This window comes from Labeo rohita, unplaced genomic scaffold (assembly GCF_022985175.1).
Source record: "Labeo rohita strain BAU-BD-2019 unplaced genomic scaffold, IGBB_LRoh.1.0 scaffold_469, whole genome shotgun sequence".
NCBI lineage: Eukaryota > Metazoa > Chordata > Actinopteri > Cypriniformes > Cyprinidae > Labeo > Labeo rohita.
Window position 1 is genome coordinate 28,827 of NW_026129389.1, and position 24,932 is coordinate 53,758.

At 34.5% G+C, this 24,932-nt stretch overlaps 1 protein-coding gene across 8 annotated transcripts in view; it reads right to left on the reverse strand.

Annotated features, from left to right (window-relative positions):
- LOC127160836 (NACHT, LRR and PYD domains-containing protein 3-like) overlaps window positions 1-12,361 on the reverse strand; it is a 40,389-nt gene extending 28,028 nt beyond the window's left edge. For 6 of the 8 annotated variants that reach the window (XM_051103491.1, XM_051103488.1, XM_051103484.1 and 3 more), the window contains exons 1-7: window positions 12,189-12,361; window positions 11,620-11,701; window positions 11,141-11,254; window positions 10,757-10,870; window positions 9,918-10,034; window positions 8,005-9,801; window positions 6,457-6,627 (exon numbers count right to left, since the gene is read on the reverse strand). In XM_051103491.1, coding sequence (XP_050959448.1) covers window positions 6,457-6,627; window positions 8,005-9,801; window positions 9,918-10,034; window positions 10,757-10,870; window positions 11,141-11,254; window positions 11,620-11,669 — 2,363 coding nt within the window. In that variant the 5' untranslated portion in view covers window positions 11,670-11,701; window positions 12,189-12,361. Of the gene's footprint in view, window positions 1-6,456; window positions 6,628-8,004; window positions 9,802-9,917; window positions 10,871-11,140; window positions 11,255-11,542; window positions 11,559-11,619; window positions 11,702-12,188 lie in introns of those variants that run through there. The other 2 variants (XM_051103487.1, XM_051103490.1) reach the window with 2 other exon arrangements.
- Window positions 12,362-24,932: the final 12,571 nt, after the last annotated feature.

Below are 24,932 nucleotides of genomic sequence, written 5' to 3' on the forward strand. Positions count from 1 at the left end.
CTGACAACAGCCAGTGCTCCACACTGATCTAATTTCATCATCATCCAGTCTGTCTCTGGAATGACATGAAGACACAGAACAAACTGAAATCCTGAAGAACTGTGGCAACGTCTCCAAGATGCTTCAAGAGACCTACCTGCAAAGCTACCTGAAAAATTTTGCACAAGTGCACCTAGGGCAAAAGCTGCTGTAAACGCAAAGAATGGTCACACCAAATGTTGATTTCATTTAGTTAATAGAAGGTAATTGATAAAGAAAATCTATTTATGACAGCATCCTCATTTTAAAGCATTTTTACACAAGTGCCTAAAACTTTTAACAGTGCTGCAGCTTTGCAGGTAGGTTTCTTGAAGCATCCTGGAGACTTTTTCACAGTTCTTCTGAATTTAGTCTGTCTGAGTTTGTTCTGTTTCTTCATGTCATTCCAGACAGACTGGATGATGATGAGATCAGATCTCTGTGCAGAGATTTTTTTGCAAACAAAAATCTCACTGTATTATTACAATTAATGGCAAAATGAATGTTTGGAAATGCAATCTGATATTTCCTACTGACACACTACAGCAAAAGACTGACTTTAAACCATTTTTTAGCTGATAAAAATACTAGTGGCCTAAGACTTTTGCACAGTACTGTGTATACATATATATATATATATATATATATATATATATATATATATATATATGAAGAGCTCTTTTCCAAAACGCGATAAATGCCATTTTATACAAAATTGAGTTCCTGCCAAAATCATTATTGTATCTGGTCGTTATTGAAAAGGCAGTTTTTAATTTTACAAAAAATGCGATATCCGTCGTGTTATTTTGTCATGTTTTCTCCTTTTTTTTCCAAACCGCGACAAATGCCAGTCTCCCTTTTCTGCAAAATGCGATACATCCGCTCAACCAATCACAGCGCAGCATTTCACGCATTGTAAACAGTAAAGGCGGCGCTTTGAATACACCCCGCATCCTAGTTTTCAACGTTGAGTAATGTATCACAGACATATCTGACGAATTCTTTCATAAACAAAGTGTAGAGAGAGTGTAAATGAGAGATTAATTGTGCAGTGTAGAGAGTTTCGTTGATTATAATTTTGTGAGATCGCGATGAACTAAGATGATTGACAGCTTTTAATGATTTTTAAGGGAGTTTGTAAATGATATATTGATTTAATACAACAGTTAAATAAACAAGAAGTTAGTATTAAGTGACTTACATTGTCTGACTATAACACTATTGCCTGATTTTGCTCTATTTCAACAAAGTCACAACTGAGCCGCTGCGCAACACAGCGGTGTTTCGTTTACGAATGAACGTGCATTTTCTGGTAAGTCAATGAATCAATTACCCATTCATAAAAAGAGTCACTTGCTTTATTCCTGAATTAATCAGCCGTTCGAACGAATCAAATGAATGATATGATTCAGAAATTAAATCAGTGACTTACCGCCACCTACTGGCAGTATTTCATTTTTATCTTCTTTTTAGTTATTAAAATCATTTAATATTTCTATGTTCAAAATTGTATATTTAAAACATTAATCTCAACAAGAGTTTATGAATTTGACTGCACTTATGCCATCTCTTTCCATCACTTATACTTTCTCTAAAAAGAAAAGTAAGCGTAGACCCCTAATGGATTTATTGCATTTTGGGAAAAAATAATCAGTTTTTATAATAAATCTTTGAAAAATCAAAATCTAGATTTGAATTTTTTATGTTATTATAACCTAAAGATGCTATGTGAAAGTTTAAAACAGAAAATAGTGGTTTTCATCTTGGCACTTTCTTGGTAAAGAAAACACATTTTTACTCAAACTAATCAAAATGGATTTATAGCGTTTTGGAAAAGAGCTCCTCATATATATGTATGTATATATATATATATATATATATATATGGATAACATTTAGAGCTTTGAAGTAACATACTGGAAAATGTTGTGTGTACATGTCAAATTACAGACACTGTGTTTCTTATTTAAAGTTCATAGACAATTGTGATAACTGCATTAAAATATTAACATAATAATTAAAATAATAACAATAATTATTTAAACATATTTAATTATCTTAAACATTTACTAGTTCATTGTGACAATAAAAATAATGATTTGAAATGAAGTGAAAAGCATAAACAAGCTTTTTAAAAAATATATTTAACAAGTATTGAATGATTTCATAAAAATACATGTATTTTGTCCAGTCTTTCAACTACAACATTGATTTTTGGTTTATTGTCGGTAAAGGGGTACTTGAGCCTTTTAATCGGGTTATGGGGGTACTTAGGGCTAAAAACGTTGGGAACCACTGATGTACATCATAAAATAAATAAAAATAAAGAATGTAATTAACAATGTAATTAATGTTATATTTATTAAAACCAAGTATAAGTCTCATCAGGTTTTAATTAAGAATTTTTACATTTATTCCAAATACAGTGCATCCGGAAAGTATTCACAGTGCTTCACTTTTTCCACATTTTGTTATGTTACAGCCTTATCTCAAAATGGATTAAATTAATTATTTTCCTCCAAATTCTACAAACAGTACCCCATAATGACAACATGAAAGAAGCTTGTTTGAAATCTTTGCAAATGTAGTAAAATTAAAAAAAAAAAAAGAGGGAACGAGACGCTGCAACCCCCTTAGTGGACACTTTGAGGACCACTGTCAGTATGACCGGTACCTGAAGCCTGTGTAAAACAACTCCAATCCTATTGGTCCACATGCCCATGACGTCATAGGTGGGTACCCAAATATATTAAAAGGCACCTGCTGAATACGTCACCAACTCAGTTGTCTGAGGAGATGTAAATAGGCAGGCCGAAGGCATGGCAAGGGGATGCAGCGTCACATTCCCTCTCAGGGAACCATGGTCACATGGGTAACCCGAGATGTTTATGTGAACAATAGTAGCCAGAATATGCAAGACCACTGAGAGGCTGGAAGTTCTCAAGATTGCTACCAACAATCTCAGCTAGGACATAGCTATCCGCAGATAGCTATATCAAAAGGGTCTTATAAAAAGGGACTTTCCTAAAGAGCTGCCCAGATCAAGGGGATGGCTATCTACTTACAACCCCACAGGGGAGATAGCACTGCCCAAGCAAGGGCTTAGGGAGACCGCTAATTAAAAACCCTAAGAAGGGGAGCAGTCATATAGTTATCCTCAGATAAATATATACTTAAGAAGGGGCTAGCCGACAGGACCAAAACCAGGTAAACCTTCCTGTGAAGATGCCCAGGCCACAGAGAGTGACTATCTACTTACGACCCTAGCAGGGGAGATAGCACTGTCTAGGCAAGGCTCAAGGAGACCGCTATTAAAACCCTCAGCAGAGGAGCAATCCCTGAGCTAGCACATAGCTATCCTCAGATAGCTACGCTTTCAGAAAAAGGCCAAGTTAACAAACAGCTAGCCTCAGATAGCTGTATTCAAGTAAGCCCATCCAGCCATAACAATGGCTAAAATATAACCACCTTTAGATGGCTATACTAAGGAGGTCCCCAATCAGTGTCAGTTCCACAGAAGGCTAGCTAGTCATTGATATATTGACCAGGGCTTGAAAACGAAAAAAAAATTCAATTGGTTCACTCCAAGCAGAACTGATACTTTAACATTTCTGTTCTTGCATTCCTCTGTATTATTATAGTTCCAAAACCGGTTTGAGTAGAAAAAATAACGGTTAATAACGCTATTTTTTATGTATTTATTTTTCAAAATTATTTGCCATAATAATAATAATAATAACAATAACAAATTCAGTTGATTGGACAGGGTTTGGAAAGGCACACACTTGTCTATAAGGTCCCACAATTAACAGTGCATGTCAGAGCACAAACCAACCATGAAGTCCAAGGAATTGTTTGTAAAACTCTGGGACAGAATTGTATCGAGGCACATATTTTTCTGCAATTTCTGCAGCATTGAAGGTCCCAATGAGCACAGTGGCCTCCATCATCCGGAAATGGAAGTTTGGAACCACCAGGACTCTTTCTAGAGCGGTCCACTCCAGACAAACTGAATGATCAGGGGAGAAGGGCCTTAGTCAGGGAGGTGACCAAGAACCCGGTAGCACTGTGCCACAGCTCTGCACTGCATGGAGCAGAGCAGATGCTTTGGAGCAGCGCAGACCATGCACTAGCACGAATGTGACCACATCAAATTTTAACTCGCACATTCAGCAAAAATGGAACTCCTGTTCACAAAATCAAATCACGAATAATATTGATGTAAAAGAATGTGTAGAATTCTAACCACTTTTGTAACCATATTTAACATAAACATTCCTTTTTTCTTCATGAATACCTTAATGCCAGATTTATTCAAACATACATATATTATTATAAGTAAAAAAGCTCCTCTTCAGTGTTGTTTTATAGCTAATGAACTGTGAACAGCAGATAACTTTTCTGAGGTAAAGGTCACACTAACATACTGTTCACAATGAGTTTTTTTGCATCTTTCTGCGGTTGAAACACTGATTGAGCCATTACATTAGATACATGTTGGTAAGCCATTCAGTATCTTTCAACATACCTTACGATGTACATTCATGTGTATTTTGCACTATAACTTATTAAACTGGAACAGACTCGCGCTCCGCAGTGCTACTTAAACTGAGGTGCAATAGCGATCTGTCATGACACATTTAAAAGCATCAAAACAGCATCAATTGTTTGTATTTTGTGATTGAATGTACAGGATTTGAAAGCTAAGACTATGTTTCTTATCAGAAGTAAGAAAGCTCTTTGTGACTATTGGATGCGAGGTACACTACAAATATTTGGTTTAGAGAAAAACTGTGGATCTGGCAATGCTGGCTTGAACTACGGGTGATTCATATGGTCAAATAGAGCCTGCTTTAATGTCGCTATTTTTAACTGTTAATGCCTTATTTTCATGTTAATTTTCACAGTCCTAAATTCAACAAAGATTTTCTTCATTCACAGTATGAGTTGCAGTCTGACGTTTTACTGAAGGGTTCTACAAACTATTTTAATCATTAAAATAGTTTTGTATGTCAAGTACATACAGCACATACAGCATTCACACTGATTGCTGGTCATACAGTCAGTAATCACACGCTGATATCCAGTCATACAGATGGCCGGCCATATAGTCAATAATCACACTCTTATAGCTGTTCATATAGACAGCATTCACACTGAAAGCTGGTCATACAGTCAGTAATCACATGCTAATGACCAGTCATACAGATGGTAACCATACAGATACAGGCACATTCCCCACAATACACACACACATATATGAAAAATGTTGATTAGAAAAAAAAAAAGAAAAAGATAATTATTTGTGCAGAAAGCCGATCGCTACACCCCCAACAGATGACAGGTGCGGCGTCACAGCATGTGTCATGACCTGTCACAAGAGAGCGCGAGAATTCAAATAAAACAATATTCTGTGTATATTTGACTTATTTTTAAGTGGATGGTCTTATTTTGTTTGTGACACTGTATGCTACAAAACCATGTTGCTTTTTACTACCAAGATGCAGTTTTGAGCGGAAGTTATTCCATAACAAATACATCAATAACTCTCCCCGAAGAAATTAGACGTAAACAAAGGATTAACCATCCATATTACAAATTTATTGTTTTTTTGGATTAAAAGTGCTCATTGGGATATTGTTCAGTGGACCCTTGTCTTTCTAACTAAACCTTGTCGTTCCATTGACTTGCAGTCATACACATGTGAATGCGTCAGACCGGAAGTGCATGGCTGTGCGAAAACTTTTTGCATTTCGCTGCGTTCCAAAGTTCAAGCTTGGTGAACTCTGAACTGCGAATTCGCATCACGTGACCGTGTTACCAACAGCAGATCAATACGTCACAGCATGACCTCGTAGCTGAATGAAAAGAACATAAATTTAAAACTGCAGCGCTGCGGGAAAGTATAAAGATTGTATGTTTTTACATTTTAGATGTATTATTGTTTGTCATGTGTTGAATTGAACTCTTTAAAAAGACGCTGCAGAGCATGACGTCATATCACGACCGCTGCAGCATCCAAAGGAATTTTGCATGCTCAAAGTCTAGTGTGACCGCGGCTTAACAAGTTAACTGTAAAGGTCCTATTAAAGAGAAAATATTTAAACTATTTTAGAGCCATACTCCGAATAGTTAGTCTTTTCTAGGCAAGTAATAAAAATGTTGTGATCAATGGTATTGAACGCTGTGCTGAGGTCTAGCAAGACTGAAAACTGAATCAAAATAAAAAAATATATATTTTTTAACTTTAAACAGGGCTGTATCTGTGCTGTGATTTGCTTTGAACCTGGATTGAAATTTCTCAAAAATGTAATTTTGATCCAGAAAAGCCTGGATAATTTGGTAAAACATTTCACAAGCTTTACAAGATTTTGGTCTTAATTTATCAATAGACGTCTTACTGAGAATAAACACATGAGTATCAGAGAGATGATCTTACCACAGTTTCTCCAGTTTACAGCGAGGATCCTTCAGTACATCAGAGAGCAGATTCACAGAATTTCCTAGTTTATTCCCAGACAAATTCAGATGTCTCAGGTGTGAGGGGTTTGATCTCAGAACTGAAGCCAGAGCAGCACAACTTTCCTCTGTGATATTACAATCATTAAACCTGCAGAGAGATAAAATTTATACCTGTAAAATCAGCTAAAAAATTATTAAATAAAACACTGCAATAAACAATAACTTGCAATAACAATAATAAGAAAACCTTGAGGTAATAAACCAAGAGCCAAAATTTTAACGATTATGAGAGGAGTGGTTCACTCACAGATTGGGTAGTATTTCAAATACAAGGATTTAAAATATGTATTTGAAATACAAAATATTATATTGTATTTTGTATTTTAAAGCTTTTGAAAAAATATGTATATAAATTACATTTGATTTAAGTTTGGTATTTTCAAAACATATAAAATACTTTGTGTCAGTCAGCCTCTTTTTTAGGCTGCTGATTTCCTCCATCTAGCATTGGGGGAGTGAATTTTCTCCATTCCTGCAAAAAAATATGGAGTAAGGCAAGAACTCTATTAAAAAAAAATTGGATTCTTCAATTTGGAATTGAGAGTTAAATACAAATGTTCTGGTTGATTGCACTGCAGTGGTTGGTTGCACCAGCTGATTGTAAAACAGTTGGGTATAAGACCTACACTGGGCTTAGCTTTTTACCTTGTGATAAATATTTGCACCTGCTGCACAATCTAAAACTACTGTATGACTAGGTGCAGCTACACCCAGCATCCACACACACATTCTACCACAGTAATAGTTGAGACACCATTCACATTGTAATAGTTATAAATCTAAATTTACTGACTCCAGCGAAGATTAATTTTTTTTTTTACATATTTATTTACTGTATGTATGTATGTATCTGTGATTTTCACAATTCACCCTAGTAATCACACATGATCAATAAAAATGAATAAAAATAGGAAATGCAATAAAAATAAGAAATATTAGCTTGCAATCGATTCTTGAAAATGATTGTATGGAAGCTGGAATCAAGTTGATTCCAAAATTAAGATAAGATAAAGATGTGATGGTTGATTCTACTTTTTGCAAAAGACCTAGTAACTGTGGTCAACAATTTTTAACTTCCATTCAAATATTAAGTAAGTGAGGAAACACCATATACATTCCAATGTATTTGTGCCCATCTCTGCTGTCGGATAACCATTTATCCAACACTGCCACTTGCCAATGTGTACCGTTTACAACTTCAGTTACCAACTTGATTGAGTGTGTGTGAGTATTGGTGTGACTGAGTGGAGGCGGGTACTAGTTAGCATATTAATGGTTCTGCATATACTAAATGATGTAAGGGTGTATAGTTATATTCAAGCCATTTTAAGACAAAGAAATTATTTTCATTGGAAAAACATACATGTTTTATTTTAATTATCAAAGAAAAGTTAAAGGGATACAATTAGTGACTGAAGGGGGACTTTGTTTTAACAGTGAAGTGATTGTTCTCAGTGGTACTTACTGAATTGATCTGGATTCCTTAATCAGAGGTAGCAGCTTCTGAAAAACTCGCACATTTTCAGATATACTGAATCCTTCAACAAATTCATTCAGCTTAAACTCATCCAGCTTCTTCTCTGATGTCAACAACACAAAAACTACAGCTGACCACTGAGATGAAGAGAGTATGGCTTCTTTTATTGTTCCATATGTCAGATACTGTTCTATTTCTTTCTCTAGTGAATGGTCACCCAGTTCATTCAGACAGTGGAACAGATTGATAGATTGCTCTGGAGAGTCAATGGTCCTGATCTTATTCCTGATGTACTCAATTGTTTCCTTATTGTTGTCAGAGCTGCTTCTTGTCTGTTTCATTAGTTCTTGTAGGAGAATCTGATTAGACTCCACTGACAGACCCAGAAGAAACCGCAGGAAAAGATCCAGATGTCCATTTTTACTTTGTAAAGCCTCATCTACAGCTTTTTGATGCAGCTCAGATAATGAAACTTGTTCTGATGAACAATTTTCATTCAGGTTAAACTCTTCAGATCTTTCTTTGAAGATTTGGTCACTTATGTTGTTGTTTGTACAGGAGAGGTGCACGTATAAAGCTGATAGATATTCCTGAATGCTCAGATGAACAAAGCAGAAGACTTTCCCCTGATACAAGCCAAACTCCTCTCTGAAGATCTGAGTGCACAATCCTGAGTACACTGATGCTTCTGTCACATCAATGCCACACTCTCTCAGGTCTTCCTCATAGAAGATGAGATTGCCTTTCACAAGCTGCTGAAAAGCCACTTTCCCCAGTTTGAGAATCATGTCTTCATCTGTCACGTTCTTCTCATAGTCCTTCTCATATTTGATGTTGGTCTGAAGGATCAGGAAGTGTGTGTACATTTGAGTGAGAGTCTTGGGAATCTCTCCACTCTCTGCTTGATTCAACATCTTCTCTAGAACAGCGGCTGAGATCCAGCAGAACACTGGGATGTGGCACATGATGTAGAGGCTCCTTGATGACTTCAGGTGTGAGATGACTGTATTGGCCAGACTCTGATCACTGATTCTCTTCCTGAAGTATTCCTCCTTCTGTGGATCATTGAAGCCTCGTACTTCTGTCACTCGATGGACACACTCAGAGGGGATGAGATCAGCTGCTGCTGGTCTGGAGGTGATCCAGATGAGAGCAGAGGAAATCAGATTCCCCACAATGAGGTTCGTCAGCAGCACGTCCACTGAGGCTGATTCACTTACATCACACAACCTCACATTGCTCTGAAAATCCAGAGACAGGCGACACTCATCCAGACCATCAAAGATGAACAACACTTTATATTCATCACTGGATATTTCCATTTCTTTTGTTTCAGGGAAAAAGACATGAAGAAGATCTGAAAGACTGAGTGTTTTGTGCTTTATCAGATTGAGCTCTCTGAAAGGAAGTGGAAATATGAGCTGGATGTCCTGATTCTCTTTCCCTTCAGCCCAGTCCAGGATGAACTTCTGCACAGAGACTGTCTTTCCAATGCCAGCGACTCCCTTTGTCAGCACAGTTCTGATGGGTTTGTCTTGTCCAGGTAAAGGTCTAAAGATGTCACTGCATTTGATCGGTGTGTCCTCTGTTTCTGCTCTCCTGGTTTGTTTCTCAATCTGTCTCACCTCATGCTCATTACTGATCTCTCCACTCTCACTCTCTGTGATGTAGAGCTCTGTGTAGATCTCATTCAGGAGTGTTGGGTTTCCCTGCTTTGCTGTTCCCTCATACAGACACTCAAACTTTTTCATCAGATTTGATTTAAACGTGTTAAGGACTTCATGGCTGTAAAATTGAAATACTACATTATTACGTAACTTAATAAGCACAATGTTTGTTTGTTTATTTGTTTTTATTCTGTATCACAATCAAATAAAATATATATTTTAGAAATGATATACCTGACATTAGTCTGTGTATCCCCACTTTTAAAATGTTTTTGATGACTCATAGACCCGTCACTGTTCATAGACACATAGCTGGGCTCTGCTTCTGATCTTTTTTTCTGATGCACTAAACTATAACAAAGAAAGACTTTAAAGAGCACTTTAGAATTATTCAGTTTTCACTATATTACTACACAAAATGTATATTGAACTGAGTTCTTTCACAGATGTATTAGAATTTAATTTATTAGATGACCACCTAGTGTAAGGTTTGTGCCACAGATGCCCAACAGTATTGGTGATTACCAAAATCATTTTTTATGTTTCTGTAATGGTTAATCCACACCAGTACGTGTAAGCTCTTTAATGACAGTAGTGTTTCTAACACTAAAATATAATTATTGTTGGGATTTAATGGATTCAAAGATAGGCTGCACAAGTGTTTCCGCCTGGGAACACCTAGAAACTATTTGGAAGTCAGTAACAACAGAAACGATGGAAAAAAGTACATAAAAACAATGCCAGCAACACTGCAAGCTGTTATCGAGGGCAAAGGAGGCCATACAAAATAAAAATAAAATATATAATTTGGTTTTTATGTGTGAATAAAGACTATTTGGCTGTTTTAGTTTTTAGTTTAGTTTATAGTTTATTTGCCTAATAAATGACAATAAAATGTTTAAAAAAGTTTTTGACATATTCCTAATATATTTGTTTTATGATAAATTTGTTAAGCACTGTATGTTAAAATATAAGATAAAGATGACAAATAACTATAAAAATTATACAACAAGAACCTACCATATTTCACTGAAAAATGCCATATATAATCATGTTCTTATAAGATGTTATACCTGAGATCAGTCTGTGTATCTCCACTTTTAAAATCTATTATATTATGTATAGACCCGTCACTCCTCATAGACACACAGCTGGGCTCTGGTTCTGATCTCTTCTGATGAACTAAACTATAATAGAGAGAGATTAAAGTTAATGATTTGAATTACTGTATTTAAAAAAAAAAAAAATCACATTTGTCTTAATAAAGAGCATTTTATTATTTTTTTTATGTTCATACAACAAATATAAATTGAACTGTGTGCTTTCACAGTTGTGTATATATAAGTGTGTAACGCTATATTTATTAAAATATCAGATAATGATTAACTATAAACATTGTACAACAAGAGGAAAATAAAATGCAATACTATAATCATATTTTTATAGAAATGTTCTACCTGTGATCAGTCTGTGTCTCTCCGCTTTTAAAATCTATTATATTATGTATAGACCCGTCACTCCTCATAGACACACAGCTGGGCTCTGGTTCTGATCTCTTCTGATGAACGAAACTGTAATAGAGAGAGATTAAAGTTAATGATTTGAATTACTGTATTTAAAAAAAAAAAAAAAAAAAAAAAAAAAAAAAATCACATTTGTCTTAATAAAGAGCATTTTATTATTTTTTTTATGTTCATACAACAAATATAAATTGAACTGTGTGCTTTCACAGTTGTGTATATATAAGTGTGTAACACTATATTTATTAAAATATCAGATAATGATTAACTATAAACATTGTACAACAAGAGGAAAATAAAATGCAATACTATAATCATATTTTTATAGAAATGTTCTACCTGTGATCAGTCTGTGTATCTCCACTCTTAAAATCTATTTCATATAAAAGTGAATAAATATTGTTTATTAAAAGTACCTGCATCCTGGAGAAGAATCTTCATCTCTGGATGTTTGTGTATCATCCATGATGAACCAGAATCTGATCTTCACCACTGACTCTGGATGGAAATGACAAACAAACATAATTCATCTGAACTGCTGAGAGTTCGAGAAAGAGACGTGCACGCCTGTTTTTCCAGTTTTTCTCGTTTGTGTTTAGTCAGTTGTCCTCCTTTTCTACAAGTAGCTACATAAAAATTCATGGCTTTGCTTTCATAAAGTTTCCTCTGAAATCGTACTTTAATATGTAAAACAAACAAAAAAAACGTCATGAAGTCACAGGAGTTGTGAGACCCGCGGTCACTCAAATACAATGTATGTTAAGATAAGATAAGATAAGATAAGATAAACCTTTATTCCGTGTTACAGCAGAAAAGAAGTGCAAATATAAAACAAAAAACATACAAACAAATTACAAGTTACACAGCTTAAACTATATCATTGCACCATTTCATAAATTACGTTACGTTACGTTAACACAAATGCTAAAATAAACCATAAAACACAGAGGACACGAAACACCTGTAATGCGTCACAAACACTCACCTTTACCAGCATTTACATATAGATTAACACAAATCCTCCAACTTTTTTTGTCAAGTAGCCACAGGTAAATTCATAATAATGGTCCCCATTAAACACTTAAAAACTACCAATTTATAAGCTACATGGCGCAACACCTGAACATTCACTTTCACTCTCTACTTGTGACGCGAGCGATAAACACGTGACGTTTGTCGTCATTATGGAACGCCATTGGGGACAATACCTATTATATGAAACGCGTGAAATCTGTATGGAAGGCCGTTAGGGCCAAAACGTGTTGTACAAACGCGTTAACGCGTAACTACGTGTTAACACGAAATTACGTGTTAACACGAAATTTACGCGTTAACACGCAATTTTGTGCTGGCGTTGAGCTTTAACACCATCTAGTGGTTGTTTTCTAATGAATTTTAATTTTTAAATTCATTTTACTTAGGTGTACATTTAATTACATTACAGCACATAAGCATTTTTTAATTGTCTTATTTTCAATTTTATTTTTTATATTTCGTTTTTAATTACACAATTACACAAAAGGTTAATTACACATTTTTCAAAACAGTATTTTTTATGCATGCTTTTACTGTCATTTTTAAGCCATATTGCTTTACTGACACATTAAAAAATATATATCCTGTTCTCAAAATTCAACCGCTATTCATAAATATTTGTTAACCCTTTAACTTTCACCCTAAATGGAGGTAATGAAAAAATTAGTTAACTTAAAATTCTTATTAGTAATAAATCTAATAAATTGCCTCAAGCTGTTTTTTTTTACACAGTCCATGGTAAATCTCAATTTAAATTCGGATATATATGCTATACAATGTCTTTTACTGACATATCAACTGTACGGTCATGCATAATTATTATAAATAAACATTTCTGCATTTCTCTTATATTTTGCTATATTTTTGTTCTTTACCCTCTACCTATTTGCAACAACTTTATGGTTTTATCCCTACTTCCTTGATTGCTTGTTTGACCCTATTATCTGATGATTGACCAGTAACTACAGACACAGAGATGGGGCAGTATAGCTGTGGAAAGATTGCTCTCTCATCCCTTCCTTTTTATAGATTTATTCCCTATCAAAGTTAGCTTAACCGCACAGTAGAGATATAAGTTAAAGGGATAAAAAGAGCCTTTTCATAACACCTTTACAATTTTTTTATGATGAAATAACTTTGTGCATTGTTTCGCAGAGCTTTTCAAAGTTCAGTACATTCACACTCAAGACACCTTTTTCACATTTAATCACAATAAATAACATTATTACAGAGACTGTAACTGTTCTCAGTTGCTAAAATGTGTATTATATACAAGAAAAGAAGTGGTTCCAGCAACACACAAGTTTAGTTCCATTCTAGTTTGAAGTAGACTCAATACAAGTTCTTTGATGTTTTAAGTAAAAGGGGCAGAATACAACAGACTCCCTGTGTATTGTTATGTGTGAGGGCCTAAGGCTCCCTCCAGGTACATGTCTGTGTGAAATGTATCAAGGTGGTGAAATTAGGGGTGCTGCGAGAAGCTGTCCTTGGGCTTTGGCTGTTTTCACCATTGCTGAAGATGGAGCAGGCAGTGCTGTAGATTTCAAGACCTCGTAGTCTTCAATCTTTTAATGAAAACAGAAGAGATGTATACCATTAGCTTGTGCGAATGAGCAGCTGATATAAATAAGGTCTTTATGTTGCTACCATGTCCTACATTTTGTCACCCCTTCTTAGAAGGGTTAAAGTACCTGACGCACCACTGGGTAGACTTTTGAATACATTAAAATTATTTATCTAATACCTTCAAATTACATTAGATACACTAATTTCATGCAATAAAGCAATAACTATTAAACATTTAGTGCAATAATCAATGCCCCAGGATTGGTTATGTTTTTGTTACCAAATAAGTGAGATTTTTAACACCCATTAAGTATATTCTTTTAATAATTGAACAAGTCATCAAACCCCTACTTTGATCCACATGTGACAAGGAGTGTCCTTACATTAAATGGTGCATAGACATGTGAAAAATCATTTAAGGGCAAAGAAATTAATCAAAATTGGCTTGTTTTAGTAATAACTGAAATCAGAATGAAATATAGTTTTAAATATAGGCCTAATAATGACATTTTTAAAAATCATAGATAAAGGTCGGATCAACAAGGAATTTAAATAAATTGTAATATTAAAATACAGAACACGATACTATGCCATTAGCGTTATTCTTATTAAATTAATTAATTTGATCTAAAACACAGCTTTTTCATGAAATATTACCTTGTTATCCTCTTCATCTGGGCATGCCTGGTTGTTTCGTCTAGAAGTGCGGTCGCAGGATTATTCCTTAAGCCATTATCCCAGCAAAAAGTGTCTTCTGCTGCTTCTCCTTAAGTTGTTTTTTGCTGTTCTGTGTGCTTTACCTTTCCGTCAATGTCCCTGGCACATGATGGCTGCTTAAGTAAACTTGCATGCTCAGCGTAGTACTTAGGTCACAACATCATGAATAATTCAAGTAAAACGAAGGGGTGATGTCACGTTGACATTGCCTGTCGTAACAGCTTGTAATCCTTCTTATTACTATTAATATGCTGATGCGCACCTTCGTATTATTGTTATTATTCATGAGATTGTGACTGAGCACTTACCTCATCTGACGCGCCTATCTTTAAGGAGGGGCAAAAAACTTTTGGCGGGAAGGGAAAAAGTATTATTGGAAGAAGAAGAAGAAGAAGAAGAAGATAATAAATTTAAAAACATATTTCGTTCAGAATAACTTATTTTATTCATTTATACCTGTTATTTTATTCTGGTTTTTAAAATTTAAGAGAATCTTGGCATTTCCATCCAGCTTTTTGTATGCAATTTCCCAAAATGTGCATTAAAAAAAGGTGTGTGGAAACGCTTAGTTATTAGCAGTGGCGTAGCAAGTCAACCCCGTGTCCATGCAAAACATTTGTACGGGCTCCAACTCGGTTAACTTGTTGATTTTTCTTAAGTACATAACGTTACGTGAGCATTTACAAGCAGTTTTATTTAGGTATAAATGCTTGGAAATAATATTTAACGTTTTTCAAGTCCATTCATTATTTGTAGCATGCAAGTCTCAGCCTTTAAATTCTATCAATTTTATGATAAAATATAAACAACAATTGTGTTTTTAAGCTCTTTAATTTGTAGTTGAGATAACTATATTCACCTCAGATCAAACGGCATGTATCTTTTCCATTTTAATATTTGAAGCACGAAAAAAAACATAAAAAAATATTTGAATGCATTTAAAAAAGTTAATAACCATGTCTCATGAAATCCATCAATCAGAGTTTTAAAAAAGCCAATAAAACATCTCGTGAAGTCATAATAATTTACCCCAAAAGCCTATGACTTTGCCAACATTGTTTTATTTTGAATCAGCTAGTTAACGGAAAAACGGAGTTTTTGTGAAGTGCTCCTCTTCAAGACAGAGATGTCAGAAAGCGCATGTTTAGCTTTTTTACGAAAGCATAAAATTTTGTTGATATTGTGAGTGCACACAAATAAAAGTAGACATTTTGCAGTTCCGAAAAATGCAAGTGAACGCGCTGGTGCTTCCATGTCCTGCAAAACCGCTTTAGCTTCCACTCTCCCAAATTATTAGACATGCGTCTAACAGCACACATTTGGTTAAATGTTTAAATTAATATTGTAAAAAGCATCAAGTGTTTTATGTCTATTTAGGCAAGTTCTGTTGATTTGAGAAGGCTAAATTGATCAATCTATATATATATATATATATATATATATATATATATATATATATACAGTTGCAATCAAAATTATTCAACCCCCTTGACCTGCAAGACATTTTGAACAAAATTTAGTGAAAACAATTCAACAAAAGCATCAGTACACTATTGGAGAAAGTTTGTCATTACACATTTGAATAATTCTGAGAATGCAAGTAAGTAAGTAACATAAGAAAAGAAAAAAAATAATAATTTGGCTCTAAATGTTCATGTTCAAAATTATTCAACCCCCAAAAGTAAAATTTGATGCAGAATCTTTTATTTTTTAAAACCACCAATAATCGCTGCTTGGAAGCTTCTGTCACCTTTCTACTGCAATCTTGGCCCATTCCTTGCCTGAAAAAGCTTTCAGGTCACTGATAATCTTTGGTTTTCACATTGCCACTGCTTTAATCAAATTTAAGCAAATATTTTCAATGAGAATTAAATCTGGAGACTGAACAGGCCACTCAAGAACATTCTGTGACTGATTCCTGAACCAAGCATAAGTAGATTTTGATGTATACGTTAGGATGATTGTCCTGCAGGAAAGTCCATTGATCATCAGCTTCAGTCATTGCACCAAAAGCATCACAATTCTTGCCAAAATGGCCTGATACTTCAAAGAACATATGATATCCTTCATACTGTCATGTTTTCCACTTCCTGCTACAGTAAAACAACCCCATAACAGGACTGATCCACCTCCATGTTTAATGATGGAGATGGTGTTCTTCTGCTTATAAGTTTTGTCTTTTTTTGCTCCAGACATGCCGCTGATCCACAGGTCCAAATAGTTCTAGTTTGGTCACATCACTCCATAAAACATTCTTTTATTCCATTTCAGAGCTCCACAGGTCTATCCAATGAATTTTAGCATGTTCAGGTCGGCCTTTTTGTTCTTTTTGGTCAAGAGTGGTATTCGGCAAGATGCCCCAACATGAACGCCATACTTGTCTAGTGTTCTTTTCATACACTGCTTTGAAATGTTTTTCCTCATTTCATCTGGTCGTATTGCAAGTCTTTGGCTGTACATTGCAGGTTTTTCTCAGTTGCTCTGATCAAACATTTTATGACATTGTGCTTTTTTTTGTTCAACTCCCTAAAAGGTTTTCTGGTACAACACACTTCAAACTAAGGAATAAGGCTGCCAACTGCATCTCTAGGAACTTTTAATGCCTTGGAAATCTTAATGTAGCCTTAGACTTTCTAATAAAATAAGACAATTTCTTCTCTATAGTTTTTGTGAGAGCTCTGTTGACTGTGTCATATTAGCGACTGAACTTCAGCACACGCCTGGGCTAACCGTATGTATGTGTCACACCCCAAGCTAATTCTGTTTTTTAATAAAGTTTATAAAGGCTTAATTGTGTTTTAAGACAATTTTGTTCCCTACCATGAAAAATAAGTGACTTAAAACAGCAATGTTGAACAGGGGTTGAATAATTGTGAAATAGCTGTGATATTAAAAAATCCTATAACTCAAAAACATTACATTCTATATTGACATTATAACTTTTAATATGCCATTAAACTGTTGTAGATGCGATTTTTATAAAGTCCTGGATCTTCAGAAAAGCTTGTATTTGTAAAGTACTGCAGTCTCTGGGGGGCTGAATAATTTTGATTGCAACTGTATGTGTGTGTGTGTGTGTGTGTGTGTGTGTGTGTTTGTGTGTGTTTGTGTGTGTGTGTGTTTTGGCGCATCAACTTTCACTCCTACCATTTTTTTTTTTTTTTTAAATGTTATCCTGCTTCTCACACTCTTAAAGTTCCACCCTGTTAGACTAAGGAGATGTTTGGGCAAAAAAAAAAAAAAAAAAAATGTAACATATAAAATGTTTTTGTTTTTTTTGTACAAGGTTAGAGAGCTAAATGATGAAGAGTTCAAAAACCTGACTCAAAGTTTTCCACCCTGTTAGATCTATAAACCTCAAAGGGTGGAAATGATAATAAATTGATTAAATATTATTTATTGTATATTGTATTCATGTTTGTGTATTATCTGAATAAAGTTTATCTGAATAATGATCTGTGATGATAATAAGTGATGAAGATTTTAATTATTTTATTAATAAATATTATGAAGAAAATGAATGAATGAAATAAAAATATTAAATTCTTAATTTAATAATAATAATATAATAATTATATTTTTATGTAATTTTTTAAATAAAGACAAATAAATTTAACATGTAAATAAATCAATCAATCAATAAATAAATGTGTGTTGGTGTGCTTGAACAGAACAGAACGCCACACCAATAGGTGGTGCTAAAGCTCCAAAGTGTAACGCGTAAATTACGCGTTAACACGTAATTGCGTGTTAACGCGTAAATTTCGTGTTAACACGTAATTTCGTGTTAACACGTAGTTACGCGTTAACGCGTTTGTACAACACGTTTTGGCCCTAACGGCCTTCCATAAATCTGGACGCATTAACACGCAAAGTTTGTACGCGTAAATACGAAGTATATGTTCGGGTGTCGCGTCAGACTGCACAACAGCCAATAGCGTTGCTCTATTTAGGATTTAATTTGCATTTGTGATGGGATGGCACGTTGCTGTATACGTATATAAACATAAGACGACATTTCTTTTCGTGAGGGATGACGTGCTGTTAGGTAAGCAAATACCTATGCAAACGTCACGCGTAACATTTGTTCGTGAATGAGATCATAATTTTACGTTGGCATGTACATAGGCAAGCGTAAAACTTTAGAGTCAATGATGCATTTATACGTTGGTTGTGATGTCAGTGCTGTGTCATCTCATCCCGTTTGTACTTATGCAGGTTTTTTGTCTCTGGTAACGTGGAAAAGTGGATTGCTCTCTATGATGGCTCTTTTTATTAAACTGTCACAGAACTTTTACAGACTGCGTTCAGTTGACTTATATAAGACATAAGTGATGTAATAGGCTATATACACATATGTATAACATATATTAACATACATAGAACATACAACACTGGATACGGCCATAGCCAGGGTTTAATAATTAGTGAGGTCCACAGTGAGGTGTCAATAATTATACATAATAGTGCTAATAAATGCCATAAATGATTCAACTTTAATAAATACAATGAATAATAAAGTTAGCAAAGGCTAAATACTGTGGCTACTGTTTTTTTCAAAATGACTGGAGTAATCTCCGAGTGGGCCAGCATCAATCTGGTATGAGAGGCATGCTTCTTTAAGTCGGGGTGTCAGTTTGACTGGAAATAATACAAATATCTTGAATGTATACTGTATATGTCAGATAAAAATAATGTAATAACAACAATATATTGTAACAATCACAAATTTAACAATTATATTATAACAATCAGGCAAATCCAAAAGCAGAAAACAAAGCACCAGTAGCCTATGACAATTCACAAATCTTTATTCAACCTTTAAACCCAGACACAATCATACGACACATAAACATTACAGAATCACTACAACAGGCGGACCATGCAACGCAAACTGTGGGGCAGCCAGTCCAAGTCCAAGTGTAAATAGCAACAGTTGTGGATTCAGTAGACATTTAGATGCTATTTACTTATAAATAGTGAGAGATAACGTTACTGTTTGCTCCTCAGTATTGTTGTGCATTAAACATCCTGCAATATAACTGACAGTAAATCATTATATTTATAAAACAATATTAAAATCATGGCAACTTATTGAGATATTAAAGAGCGCTACCCCTAACCTTACCCTAAATCTAACTTTTATGAATTAAAATGAATTTTAAGTCAAATCATTTTTATTGAAAACAAATGCGTTTATTAACTGTAAAGTAATAAAAAAGCGCTGTCAGTGGGAATAGAACCCCGGTCTCCCTTTACACGTTACGCCACAGAAACCGCTGACTAAAGAGGTGACTTTTTCCACATATAGGGTAACGTTAGACTGGCCTAGTGTATTTAGTTCTGCCAACAAGTAGGCTATTTGCAGTGGACACCTCGAATGTATTAATCAGAGGGGAAATGTGGTCGTTGGATCACCGAGACCACTCACTTTACCTACAGGACAAATTCCTTTAACGTTACAAAAGAATATAATGTTAATTCATGCAGTCATTGAGTGTATTTAATCATTGACCCTAAATTATCACCAGTTCAACTAAAACAGAAAAATTAGTATGTCGCACATCAAATAAGACTTAGAAATATTACACGTTCAAAAATGTCATGTTTACACGACGAAAACGTTCGTCTAGAAACACGTAACAAAAATACACGAGCAAAAATGTTACGTTAAGGCGATACAAACGATCGTGTCTTTAAATAACACGACAAAAAAATTCGTGTATAGACGTACAAAACGTTCGCGTTTACACGTACCAAAAAGACACGTACAAACTTTGCGTGTTAATGCGTCCAGATTTCACGCGTTTCATATAATAGGTATTGTCCCCAATGGCGTTCCATACGTCTTACCTGGCTGAATAATTACAGGCATTGACTGATAATAACGATCCAGAAAATAGTGATAGGCCGCTAGAGGGCGTCGAAGCCTCATCCAACATTTTAAATACGTTCTACACAATTTTACTTATTAACAAAATTCATGCAGCCTCCACAAATTAAGAAGTTTGCTACTCTCCAAAGTTAAAGGAAAACATCTCTATAAAAGTTGCGACATTTCAAAGCTGCTTAATTCATTCATTTATATTTTTGTCTCACTTTACTTTCTCATTTATTTGACTGTGTAGATACCTCTCTTCTAATTCTGTCTTCATATTAGTACCATTGAGAAAAATAAAAGTAAAAACCAAAGTAAACTGTATTGTCATCAGGCCCTAAACAGAAAATACAATCTGGCAGAATATTTCTACTGTTACGATGCAAAGCAGAGACAGATTCTCATCAGACTCTCAATATTACTTGTGTGTAGTCATGTCAACATTATCATTTAAAGTCAAAATGAAGTCAGTATTTCTGAAAGGTACTGTACTTCTTGCATGCAGTATATGCAACATCTTTTGTAGTTAGGGAATATATAATGCTGAAAAAATAATGCATATATTTGTTTCACTTGAAGTCTGGGATCATATAATTGATTCAACATAGCAATTAGTGATTAACTGTTCAGAGACAGGAGAAGAAAAGTAGAAAACGAGTAAAAGATTATGAAGATTTAGGTGTAAATCATCATTAAAATAGCTAAATAATACAAATATTTTAGACAAATGTTTAGTGAAATTGCTTGCATAATCTTTGCCTCCCTTTGCTAGTAGAGACATTTACAACATCTATCTCTTCTGTGTCTCTTTACAATGAAGTAAACTGTCTGAATTGCACAACGAATTTCGTATTTATGACTTGATTAAAATGAGTGTTTTAGTTTGGTCTTTTCCTGTAGTGTATGTTGAGTGTTACACTTACACTGTAATCAACATCTAGTGAATTCCAAATTGCGTTCAGCACTGATTTTCACTGGCCATTGCTTATCAGATTGATGATACCGTGATATTTCAGTTAAGGAGAATGATGTATGCTTTGCAGTCATATCTTCAAATATTTTTTTTTGTTTTTACAGGAAGGCTATACCTGAGAGGATTTGTAGCGTTTTTTCTATTACAATTTACTGGCTGATCTATAGACATGCCACTTCTCATAGACTCACAGCTGGGCTCTGGTTCTGAACTGAACAGAGACTGAAACGTTTTAATTGCCATATTCAACAAATTAAAGTATTATGATAAAAATGCCACACTATAATCCTATTTTGATGGAAATGTTATACCTGAGATTAGGCAAAGAATTAACTATTATCAGTAGAAAAGTACAATAAAATATTTTTTATTACACAATGATACATGAGGGAAAAATACACTGACTAATTCAGACAACAAGAAATCATGATTTTCAACTATACAAGACTTTTTACACATTATTATATTGTAATGGACTGCAACATCCTGTAATTCATAACAATGAGTACAAAATATTAAAATAATTAAAAATATAACCATTTAAAAAAATGCATAAAAACATTACTTTGGGCACCAAACAGAATCACCCACCCGCTTTCTGGATAAAAATCTTTATTAATGCATGTTTGTGTATCATCCATGATGGAACTGAACAGTTGAAACCTGATCTCCAACACTGACTCTGGATGGAAATAACAAACAAACACAATTAATCAGCTGAACGGATTTAGAGAGTCGGAGACAGAATCATGAATCGTGCCGTTTACTCAAATACACAACGTTAGTCTATTAACACATTTGCTAAAATAAACTACAGACAACACCAATGAAACCACGTTATTTGATTAAAAAAAAAACAAAAACATATCAAACACATTTCTAAGAACTGCTCACGTCCTTAAGAGAAAATGTTAATACGGTAGTTAGTCCCATTATCAATACTGAACACTCACCTTGATCAACATTAAACTTAATTACATATCCATCAAAAGTTAATTTCATGACTCTCTATAAAAAGCTTTGATATTTCAATAGAATCGATTCTTCTTGTTTAAATGGTGAAACAGCAACTCATTACCATAAACTTTTACTTTTTTTTTTTTATTGCTGAAAACAAGAACATAGAAATCAATACAAAATATCGACAAAAATGAAACTTGAAAGAGACAACAACAACAATAATAATAAAACAGTACAAAAAATACAATAAATAATAATAAAATAAATAAAAACCACGAGAACTATGAAAAGCAGACGGCTTCCAGATGCGCCTTGCCTCCCCTGAAATGTAGGCAAGAGTAGGCGGCTGCAGTTTGGGGAGGAGTAAAATAAGTGCAGTCAAGACGGACAGTTCTGTCCTCTAGAAGTGGAAAAGGCAGCTATCGCGTTATTCACACTCACGTGCTGTGCTGCTAATAAAAATGATATCATTTCAGCAATGTTAGGTTACATTGTCATAGTTGGGAATATTCATACATATTTAAAATACATAATCACATAAAATCAGATTAAATAAATAATAATAATAATAAAAAAACATTTTAAAAGAGAATGCAATGTCACGGTTGTCTGGACCAATGAGCATAAAGCTGTGTCGTCAGCCAGTCGTTTCCCATCGTTCTGTTGGTCAGCGCAGGCCGTGGAGAGCAACTGTGCCCGACTGCGCAATCCGACACAGTCACCCCACTGTTTTTTGGCACTCGTAGCATGACAGCTAGTCAGATGTACTTTTTACACCTCTGATCAAAGAAGTAGATAATACCACAGATCTTTTTTCTACACAATTTAGATGTGTTCGGATGTTCTGCTCCCCACATTCGACACGCTATCGCTTGGTTTGATGTTGTCTTGTAATTTATCTGTTGTAACTATGGATAAAATAATTATTATGGAAAATGGACTGGCACTTGAGGATTGGGATAATCTTCATACATTGTACCATCATATAACATTTAGTGATTCAGTACCACTTTGCAGTTTTTTGTTTTTTTTACAGTACATACTCAGTTTTAGACCATCTACTAATGAATATCTTGCAAATTCAAAGCAACTTCAAATTGCTCACTTTCAGCCCTCATTTTCATGGGCCACTGTATATAAAACAAGAAAGTGATATTAAGTCACACAGATGAGAGTGTGATCGCTTTACATCTCTGTGTCTTCAGTCTCTGTTGATTGTGTGTCTGTGTGTCTGTAGTGGCTCCTTATTCACCATCAGCTGATCCTGAGGAAACTGGCATATAAATACTGAGAGTCCTGCAATAAAACACAAAGACAGTCACATATGATTTCACATATGAGATATTACCGCTGTAATATCTTACAGGTGCATTTAAAAAAATGTGAATATCGTGAAAAAGTTAAGTTTTTGTTTGTAATTTATTTAAAAAAGTGAAACTTTCATATATTCTGGATTTATTACACAGTAAAAATAGATGGGTTATTTTTTTTAACCCAATAGATGGGTTACACATATTGGGTCACTGTGTTGGGTTATTTTCTAAAACGTTGGGTTATTTTTTTTAAACATCGTTGGGTTGTTTTTAATAATAACCCAGCGTTGGGTTTAATTGGTTCCCGCGGCGACAGTTCAAATTTTAACGGTCGACAGTGTCTGACCACAGAAGAAGCTGCTGCTGCATCAGTGTGAGGTAAGTAATAGGGTTTAAATAACTCTTATAACATTATACTTATACGAAGAACGTGAAATGCACTTCAAAATTGAACTTTTGTTGTTGTATGTTTGTTTTTTTTTTAACGAAGATGTAGTTTCCTTTAGTCAGTGTATTGTAACGTTACTGCGGAGAATGAGCTCCATTGTAAACGAATAACGTCACGTTAACTTAGCTGTCCCAGTTAGGTTGCTAGCAGTAATAAATTAAATAAACATTAGCAGAAAGTTGTAAAACTGTTTAGAGATGTATTACAGTAACCTAAAGTTAATAATGTATGGTGGAATGTATACAGGACTACTTATATTACTGAAATCACCGTCTACCATTACTACAGGTTTAGTATTATTTTACAGCTGATGAAGGGTTCTAGACATACGGTTTCTGACTACAGTTTGTTTGGTCGCATTAATGGTTATCACATTTAACTTTATATGGGAAATGGCTAATGTTAAATGAGACATTGTTGATTTAAACCGCGCCGCACGAACCTTTCAACTTCGGTCCAGTATGTAACCTTAGCTCAGCGGCAGCTCAGAGAGATGCGCTCAAATTCAGTTAATTCTCTGTTTAGAAAAGTCTACAAATAATCACATTTCCCAAAAGCAAGACGTGATGGGAGAAAACGAAGCTTTTCAAAGTTTCGAATCAATTAAACGAATCGCTTAATTCGCAAAATGATTCACTGCTTCCAATCGTTCGTGACACAACGGCGACGCCTGCTGGTCAAAACAAGGCAAGCGTCAGTTGTTTGGAAAGCGAGCACTAATTGGAATAACACTAAATGTGTTTTTATGGTTTATTTATATTGAATATTGTTATGCATATATTAGATTCGCCTCTAATTACAGCCATTTCTATTATAAAGCTATGACAGATTTGCATGTT